This window comes from Zophobas morio, unplaced genomic scaffold (assembly GCF_036711695.1).
Source record: "Zophobas morio isolate AGI-343-1 ecotype UQ-CSIRO unplaced genomic scaffold, CSIRO_AGI_Zmor_V1 ptg000021l, whole genome shotgun sequence".
NCBI lineage: Eukaryota > Metazoa > Arthropoda > Insecta > Coleoptera > Tenebrionidae > Zophobas > Zophobas morio.
In genome coordinates this window covers 5,035,867-5,046,496 of record NW_026972126.1, presented here as the reverse complement: position 1 = coordinate 5,046,496, position 10,630 = coordinate 5,035,867, and the positions used below count along the sequence as shown (strand labels likewise).

The 10,630-nt window shown below is 34.4% G+C and overlaps 1 protein-coding gene across 1 annotated transcript; it reads left to right on the top strand.

The window, feature by feature from the left end:
• The first annotated feature begins 1,390 nt into the window (after window positions 1–1,390).
• Window positions 1,391–4,351, top strand: LOC135131616 (uncharacterized protein K02A2.6-like). Its single transcript, XM_064059427.1, has 2 exons — window positions 1,391–3,212; window positions 3,399–4,351. The coding sequence occupies exons 1-2, from the start codon at window positions 1,391–1,393 to the stop codon at window positions 4,349–4,351; spliced, it is 2,775 nt and encodes a 924-aa protein (XP_063915497.1).
• The last annotated feature ends 6,279 nt before the right edge of the window (window positions 4,352–10,630 follow it).

Here is a 10,630-nt window from a genome sequence, read left to right as displayed (position 1 = left end):
TAACAATAAAGATAGTTCGCAACTAACTGCCGTGTGTTCTTGAGGTGAAACAAGCCAAGTAAAGTGAAAACATAACAAAGTGGCGACGAGGATTAAAAGAGGATTTGAAAAGTATTAAAAGCAATCCAGAGAACGGCAAGGAATTCGCAGAAGCAGGCGAACTCCTAAGAATCGAGAAGAACCAGGGGTGTTCTCATCGGAAAACAGTTGGCGGTGGTAAGAAGTACCGGAAAAGAAAATGGCGGTTGGAAAGATCGGTGAATTTGAACCGGGAAAAAAAAGTTGGAAGACCTACATCGCAAGGCTAGAGCAGTATTTTATTGCCAATGGAGTCAAGGAAGAGGTCAAGGTTCCCACCTTAATTGCAGTAGTTGGAGATGAAACGTACGAACTGATGGTAGATTTAGTCAGCCCCGAGGATCCAGCGACGCTAACTTATGAAAATCTAGTAAAAGTGGTGTCGCAGCATTTAAATCCTGAGCCGTCGATTATAGCTGAAAGATATAAATTCCGCAGCAGGAGGCAGGAGAGCGGTGAGGATATTGCGCAATTTGTGGCAGCGTTGAAGAGTTTAGCAAAATTTTGCAAGTTCCAAGAGGCACTGGATGACAACTTAAGAGACGCGCTAGTGGCTGGTCTAAGAAATGATAAAATTAAGCAGCAGTTGTTATCAGAGAGAGTTTTGACGTTTCAGAAAGCTGTAGGAATTGCCAGAAGAATGGAAATGGCAGAAAAAGACGTGGCGGCTTTCGAGGCGACGTCTGAGGTGCACAAGGTCAAGGCCAAAGAAAGACAGGCGGGAAGAAATTGGTCGCAGCATAAAGGTCATCAAAAATTAGGAGCGGAGACAGCTTCACGGGGGAAAGAAAAGCAGGAAAGGTATTGCTGGTGTTGCGGTCGAAAGAACCACACCAAGGGTGAGTGTTTCTTTAAAACTGCCGTGTGTTCTTGAGGTGGAACAAGCCAAGTAAAGAGAAAACATAACAAAGTAAAAAATAAAAATGCGGTGTGTGATAATTGTGGTGGTAAAGGGCATTTAAAATACGTGTGTCGAAATAACGAAAAAGTGAAGAGGAAGGACACGACAAAGGAAAAAATGTCATATGTACAGTCGGTTGAGAAGGAAGACTGTAATCGTGTTTTTGATGAGGATACAGATAATAATTTATTTAATATTAAGGACAACACAACTGATATTAAGGCATATCCAATTTATGTTAAAGTTAAAGTGGAAAATGCATTGTTAAATATGGAAGTAGACACAGGGTGTGAATATTCCTTAATATCAGGGAAAGTTTATAACAGGTACTTCTCACATTTGAATATCTCAAAAAGTAACATAAAGTTGTCGGGTTATACTGGTACACCAGTAGGTACAGCAGGGTTTATTATGGTAAATGTACAATTCACCAATAATTCAAAGCGTTTGAAGTTATATGTCGTACCAGAAGGAGGACCATGTTTGGTAGGGCGAAATTGGATGCAAAATTTGGGAATTAATGTAATAGATAATGAGGTTAGAGTGAATAAGGTGACTGAAAATATGAAGTTAGAAAAGCTAATCGAGGAATATGGTGATATTTTTGATAACAAGTTGGGTCTGTTAAAAAATTTTAAGGCAAAATTACATTTGAAAGCTGAGGCTGTTCCAGTTTTTTGTAAATCGCGATCATTTCCAATTAATATTAAGTCTAAGGTAGAAGATGAATTAAGTAGGTTGGTAAATGAAAATATTTTAACTCCAGTTGAGTATAGTCAATGGGCAAGTCCTATAGTACCAGTACTTAAGAAAAATGGGGATATTCGTATTTGTGGAGACTTTAAAGTGGCTGTAAATAGGAATTTGAACACGGAACGTTATCACATACCAAAAGTTGACAATTTATTAGCTCATTTGGGCGAAGGTACTCACTTTAGTAAAATAGATTTATCCCAAGCATATGCACAAATTGAATTAGATAGTGAATCGCGAGAGTTAGTTACAATTAATACTCATAAAGGATTATTCAGTTATAATAGACTTCCGTACGGTATATCCTCAAGCCCAGCAATTTTTCAAAGAATAATTGATTCTCTGTGTTACAAGTTAAAAGGAGTTATCGCGTTCATGGATGACATCTTAGTGACAGGAGCAACCGAAAAGGAACATTTAGAGAATTTGAAGTTGTTATTTAATCAAATTCAAGAGTCGGGTTTGAAAATTAATTTGTCAAAGTGTAGCTTCTTTCAAAAATCTGTTTCATACTTAGGGTACACAATTGATGCTGAGGGACTACATCCGTCTAATGATAAGGTAAAAGCTTTAACACAGATGAAGCAGCCTACAAACAAAGTAGAGCTACAATCATTTCTTGGGTTTGTAAACTTTTATGGTAAGTTTATTCCAAATTTAAGTAGTAGGGCGAATCCTTTATATAAACTTTTACGAAAAAACAGTAGATGGCATTGGAACAAACAGTGTCAGAAATCTTTTGAGTGGATAAAAGGGGAAATTAAGTCAGCAAAAGTACTAATGCACTATAATCAGAAACTGCCTTTAGGTTTAGCATGTGACGCTAGTTCCACAGGGGTTGGAGCTTGTATTTTTCACATTTTTGAGAATGGGGATAGAAGACCTATAGCATTTGCTTCAAGATCGTTAAATAGCGCTGAAAAGAATTACTCGCAGATAGATAAAGAAGCGCTGGCAATAATTTTTGGAGTTAAACGATTTAACGATTATTTATTTGGACGTAAGTTTTTTCTTTATAGTGACCACAAACCGTTATTAGCGATTTTCGGTGAAAATAAGCAAATACCTCAATTAACGGCTAGTCGTTTGCAACGATGGGCCATTATTTTAGCAAGTTTTGACTATGAACTTAAATATGTCAAATCGAAACATAATTATGCGGACGCGCTTTCACGTTTATCTTTACAGGAGACTCCATGCGAGAATACAGATTTTGGACATATCTTACATGTGACGGAAACGTTAGCGATTGATCATAAGTTGCTTGCAAAAGAAACTCAAAGAGATCCAATGTTAAGAGAAGTTTTTAGGTATTGCGTGGATGGCTGGCCGTTGAATATACCTATCGAGCTGAAGCCATATTTTAACAGAAAAGACCAGTTGCACATAGAGCATGGTTGTATTATTTGGGGTTTAAGGGTTATTGTTCCGAAAAATCTACAAGCAAAGATTCTGGAAGAGATTCATTCTAGTCATCTAGGTATAAATAAGTGCAAGTCACTTGCAAGGTCATACTGTTATTGGCCGTATATTGATAATGACATAACGAATGTGTGTAAAAATTGTAGCGCTTGTTCACAGTTACAGTGCAATCCACAGAAAACAATTCTGCAACCATGGCCTCAAACGAATAAAGTTTGGTCAAGAATCCATCTTGATTTTGTAGGCCCAATTTATGGTCAGAAATATTTAGTGGTAATTGATTCACATTCAAAGTGGTTGGAAGTTAAAACGATGAATAATTCAAATGCTTCGGCGGTTATTAATTATTTGACATACTTATTTTCAATTTTTGGACTTCCAGATACCGTAGTCTCAGATAATGGGCAACCGTTTAGTTCAAACGAATTTTCGAAATTTCTTCAGAATAATGGAATAATACAATTATTTAGTCCACCTTATCATCCAGCAAGTAATGGTGCTGCCGAAAGTAGTGTCAAGACAGTAAAACGTAGAATTATTAAAGCTCATTTAGAAAAAGAAAATATTGGACAAGCTTTATTACACTTTTTGTTTAGTTATAGAAACGTTCCTCATTCGACAACAGGTGTGAGTCCAGCAGAAATAATGTTTGGTAGACATTTAAAATCACGTTTGTCACTACTGAGGCCTTCTCAAGTAAATATTAATAATAGACAGACTCAAAGGCAAATAGACAATTATAAAGGGGTGAACAGAACTTTCGAAATTGGCGACAAGGTTTTAGTCAAAGATTATGCTGTACCTGCCAAACCTACTTGGTCGCCAGGAATAATAAGACAAAAATCTGGTAATGTCATCTGTGAAGTGGAAGTTGAACAAGGTAAAATAGTTAAAAGACATTCAAACCAAATCAGACTACAGGGTTCTTGCTCAACGTCCACTGATCCATGTAACGAACAACAAAATGTTAAAAATTCAGTAGTTACAGCTACTAATAGGGACATCACTGTACCAATTTCATCTGTAGCTAGGGGAAATGATGATGTAAATATTATACCTAACCAAGACAATATTATACCTAACCAAGACAATGTTATACCTAACCAAGACAATGTTATAGCTAATCAGGATAATGTTAATGTATCGCCAAACTCAGTTGTTAGGCATAGATATTTTTTAAGAAATAGAGTTAAGTAAGGTTCAACAATCCATAGTGTACATAATGATTTTTGTACTAGAAGTTTTTATTATGTTTTATTTTAAGGGGAAGGAAATGTGGTGTATCTAGTAGTTAGAAGTCTATGGGAGTTGTATATGCGCAGTACGTTTTTAACAATAAAGATAGTTCGCAACTAACTGCCGTGTGTTCTTGAGGTGAAACAAGCCAAGTAAAGTGAAAACATAACAGATGTAAATGACAAAGTTTCGATTTTTATGACATTCTTTTTATTGACTTGGATCATTTTATTCCTAAAAAGATTATTAAAAATGTTAGAGCTTGTCCAATATGATTTAACGACGAACTTAAGAATTTGTGCTTTTATAAAAAGAAGGCGCATTATAAATTTAAGCAATCTGGGAAACTGGAAGACTATCTTCTTTTTAGAACATTACGAACATCTTGTAAAGACCTAAATAATCAACTTTATTCATCTTATAGTGCAGAAGCCGATGCCAACGTATCAAAGGATTAACGTTCTTTTGGACAGCAGACAACGATAATGACATATCGAACTTATTTGCGGAATATTTTTCAGTAATCTCAAGTGTTCTTATTCGTCACTGGCAGATGGCTTACCTAGTGTAGTACTGAAGAAATGTATATTTCCTTTGTCTCTTCCTTTCTTTCTTCTGTTTGAGTCGTCTCTTAGTGATTCTGTATTTCCTGATTTCTGGAAAAACAGTTATGTTTTACCGATATTTAAATCTGGTTCGCGGACTTCTATCGAAAATTACAGGGGTGTGTGCAATTAATCAGTGGTTCCAAAAATCTTGGATAATATTGTTTCCAAACAGCTGCAGTGGAAATCATCTTCAGTCTTATCATTACATCAGCATGGATTTATTAGAGGTAAATCAGCTCTTTCGAATTTATTGCCATACTATGTTTTTATCAATGAAGCATTTGAAGATAAAGCCAAGGTGGATTCTATACATACTGATTTCGCTAAAGCCTTTGACAGCGTCAATCATGATATTTTGATTTCTAAATTGCATCATGCTGGGTTTCATCACAATACAGTTAGATGGTTATATCTTGGGTTTCATAGCTCAAAGTGTCACATCAGGTGTACCTCAGGGTTCACAGTGCGCACCAATTCTTTTCTTACTTTTTATTGATGATTTACAATTTTCTTTCAATCATTCAATGTATTTGCTTTATGCAGATGACTTGAAATTATTCAGGCGTATTGATTCTAGAGATGATGCTGTCAAACGGCTCTCTGATCTGGATAATTTGCAAAAATGGTGTCGTAATAACCACTTGTTTTTAAACATCAGTAAAACCCTGAAGTACACTATATGTAGCATTGAAAATGGTTGACGAAATTAAAGATTTGGGTGTAGTATTTGACACAAGACTGACCTTTAATTTCATTATAACTCTTTGTTCTAAAAAGCTATGAATATGTGGGGCTTTATATGGCGTCACTGGTGTATGTTATCCCCTCATCCTTAAAGACTCTGTATTGTTCACTTGTGCGTTCACAACTTGAATACTGCTCTTCGGTCTGGTTTCCTTATTATAAAGTAGATGGGGATGGATTAGAGAGAATTCAAAATAAATTTTTGCGATGTATAGAATTCAAACTTCATTGGCGACATGATTTGCGAAACTATGAATATGTCAGGGAATCCATGAATATTTCAACTTGTGTAAGCAGTAGCATGTAAGAAGAATCCTGACCGATGGATGTATTCTACATGGAATCATCAATGCTCATCTAATCGCACCAGATATTCTATCAAGATTATGTTATTATGCACCTACTTCTAATATCTGTAACACACGTAATGTTAACACATTTAGAATTGTTTTGTCCAACACAAGATTGGCTTTTAATTATCCAGTAAACAGAATGATGGAATTAGCTAGCAAATTTGCGGCGCCGGCGTTTGGTTCATTTGATCTGTTTTCTAGTTCCAAAACTCTGTTCAGGAAAAATTTTTTGAGTGTTCTATGTATGTGTTTGTATATGTAAATATAGTAAAGGGTATCATTTATATTTTTGTAATGTTATAAGAATAGGTATCTAAATTTGTTTCTGCATTTATTTTATGTTAATTGTAAATTAAAAAGGAGATTTCCGTAAATAAATAAATAAACTAAACATTTTTGCGCGGACACGCATATCAATTTCGATATAGGCTTCTCCTGTCTATAAATCTATATGTACTAATAAACAGTATTGTATTTCCAAATTTTCGGGAAAATCGACAGACGGAAACGGGATATCTATTTTTTCGTACTCTAGGGGTCATGACACATCCAGAAAATATAAAAGTCACCAGTCGCCCGATGGACTCGGTTATAATACTTCCTTAGCCTACGCTCGAGAAGTAAAAAATAAAATTCACAAAATCATATTTTACAATTTTTCGAAAAAGCTCGTTATGTTTTATTGTAGTTAGCGCAACAGAAGTTCTCTCAAAAGAACCTTCAACCAATTTTTTAAATAAATTATTACAGATGTTTTTCAATCTTTAGCTCTAGTTATACATTTACAAGTAATCCCAGTTCCAATAACCCAGTCAGGTTATCTATCAAAGTATTTATATTCATAATCAGTACATTGTGTACACCAGACTTAACGTAACACCATATCTGCACACTTCAGGTTACAACTAACACACCAACAAGAATATAGTTTGTACCTTTTTACGGTGGCACAAACGACAACTTCTAATGTAACCCTGATCATTTTTATCTACTCGTCGAATAAACCAAATCTGTCACACTCCTGACACCTGATACCATTGCGTAACAAAAACCATATAATTTCTTTCCAACCTGCGTCCAGTATTATAAAATCAACAACAAACCGAGGCATTTTTAGCCTCGTGTCTTCAGCGCCATATCCCTCGATGGATTGCTTTTCGTCGATCATTCTGGATGCAAGCGGTTTACAAAATCTATCTTATGGGAAGTGTACACGATAGCATTATTTTCTAGTACACCTCAGTAATCAAATATCGCCACAGCACAAGTAGTCATCATTTTATCCCACTTCTGGGAAAAGATCGCACGAATGTGTCAAATTCTGTATTATTAACAATTGGTTAAAAAAACACATATAACTCTTCCTTTAATGTTTCAAAAAAAAATTATAAGATCTCATTCATTTAACACTTTTGACTTTAATACACCAACCAATTTGTCGTTAAACCTAATTTTTATCGCAGACGATATCATAACTAATGGAACCATTTCCTACATAAAAAAAAATCCGGGGCACCCAGTATACGTTTTGCACCATCTATCAATAATAAATAATTTGTTGCAAAATAACTAATTTTAATGCAACTTCGAAACAAATTAAATATGTAATTTAAATATAGAAATACATGAGTTTGCGTCTGGATAACCAGATTCAATTATAATTATTATGATTTACAAGTGGATTTTAACGTCGACTTAGAGTTATTTATCAACATGGTAATCTTCAGTGATATATAACTTTAAATCTGAAGAATAATCGCGTAATGTTTTCTTGTAAATACTGCAAATAACTTCGCACAACTGCAATAAAAGGTTTCATTGTTTTCGCGTCAAATCACCCTGCAGAGTAAAATTTCAGTCATAGTCGTAGAAAATGTATAGTGTGCAATTCGAATAAAGTACTCATTTTTCACTCGTATAAGCTCCATAAACTGCTACTGTATGTTACGTACAACAGACAATTTTTCATTTTAGAAACAAACTTACAATATGCGGCACTCATCACATGTAAATTTTAAACATTTTCTTGTCCAAAATAAAAGCTCGGTCGAATAGATTGTGGTTCAGACATTGGTGTTTCTGATTTGACTGACAACAGTAATAACGCAGTGCGGCCGTAAATCAAACAGTTGCAGTCAGGTTTGTCGATAACTTTTAGAGCTTTATAGAGTCTCTTTGCGGATTTTATTGGTCGCTAATGTTAATTTATCGCTACTCGCCTTTCACACACCGATAGAAAAAATACGCTGTTGGGAGAGATTTGATTGATTCTCAAACATTGCACACCGGATTTTAAGACACAAAGAGAACTCGATTATTGAAAAAGTTAGTGTTTTCTAGGTTTAATTTTTATAAACTTCAAGCGAAAACCATGTTTTCGTTTATTGCTTTGTATCCACATTTTATAATATCTAGGAGTAAGATTTTACCGACGATCACCAGTTCATTCTAGTGACAATTTTTGCATCATATATCTTTAGCGCTTCACAATTCCTAAAACACAAAATCCACGTTTCTTATTTCGCTTGAAACTGCTGGATCGTTTAAGTGAAGTTTTACTTTAATATTTTTGTTTCCACCAAAAAGTTGACGAAAAATCTGAAAAATAGCACGTGAGAGGACTGTGATAACATAGTCTTACACATGTAGTTTATGACTCCGAATTGAGATTTTACCGGAAATGTCCAGATTTTTGGAAACATTTTGACATTTAATTTGGAATCTACAAAACCGGATGCTTTGAAATCTTGCAGATGGTTTACCGTTATGATAGGCATGATAAAATTTTAATCACAATATATTTACTTATCCCCTCCAAAAAATTGATGACGTCAGCTCAAAAGTTTGCCGAATAAATCCTATCTAAATTGTACAAAATATGAATGATTTATCATTCCATTCATATTTTTTGGATTTACATATACAGGGTGACTCAAAAAAATTTATGAATTCGTCAATGTATTTTATTGATTAAGTCAGAAACTACAAAATCAAATGCTTTGAAATCTTAGAGATGTTTTAAAGTTATCATAAGCATGGCAAATTTTTGATCAAAATGTATTTGCTTATCCCCCTAAAAAATTTTAGTGAAAAAATGCTATCTTGAATGTGTAAAGAATGATCAGTGTGTACTTGTGATTTATCACTACATTAATAATTTTTAAATTTGCTTATACGGAGTGTCTGAAAAAAATTAATGACTGAGTCAATTAATTTTATTGATTAAATCAAAAATTGCAAAACTGAATACTTTGAAATCTTGCAGACGTTTTAAAGTCATTGTAAGCATGGTAAACTGTTAATCCAAATAAATCTGTTTATTGCGGAATAAATTCTACCCAAAATGTGCAATATATGAGTTTTTAGTTGTGATTCATCATAGCATTCATATTTTTTATTGATCAAATTAAGAACGAGTCATCCCATTTTCTCGAAAATGTGAAAATACAAACGTCTTTATTTAACAAGAATTATAATAATGATATTCAGAACATTTTGTCGATTGTAACCAGTTAATTGTTTTGTTCCTCTGTTTTGAGGGGTCGAACCTATTCAAATCAAACTAATTTCTACGTGACATTCTTCCCATGTATAAACATAAACACTATGAATTTATTGTACTATAAATTTTTACATCATCTGCAAACAGAACTGATTGCATATCTATGACCTCAACAATATCATTGATAGAAACACAAATAAAAGGGGATCTAAAACCGAACCCTGAGGAACTCCAGTTTCTTGCTGAAGTGAATTTGACTTGAACCCTTTACTTTTACAAATAGATATCTGTCTTCTAAATACGATTTTAGCAATAAAATTAATGAATTCGAAAATCCAAAACATCCCAGCTTTTGCTGTAAGAGGTCATGATTAATTTTATCAACATACATACTTATAAAATTTTACAAAAATCGGGATGATAGTTTCGGTGGTGAATGTGTAAACGATACAGACCGACGAAAAACAGCCAGACGGAAACGGGGACCTATTTTTTTATACTCCATTATTGCAATACCTCCTTAGATTACACTCATTCTCTCTGTCACTAGGCTTTCGTAACCCGTAAAAGAGTTAACTCGAAGGGCGATGTGTTTAGGCTTCTTGTACTTTCCTGACTAGCTCTTTCCAATCTTTCCTCTCTACAATATTTATTCCACTTGAAAATCCCTAGTTCTTGCAACAACACCTTTCATCCACTTTTTCTTTAGTTTATTTTTCCCTCCGTTTCCTTCTATTTTTTCTTCTACAACTTTCTTTGGGTGTCATCTGTTTTCCATGTTTTGAATGTGTGCTAGCCAGCTCAACCTCTTGCTTTTAATCTCTGTTGTTATAATAGGCTTATTAAATAGCGTAATCACTTCTTGATTGGTTTGACTTCTCTACGTTTCATTTTCCCATGTTTCCAGCATATTTTCGTACAGTTTCCACCTTCCTGAGGCGTCCATCGCAACCGATCTTATTAGGACTGTTTATACTTCGACCTTCGATTTGTTCCAAAACAGCTTTGATTTTAGAACATTTCCCGCTATTAT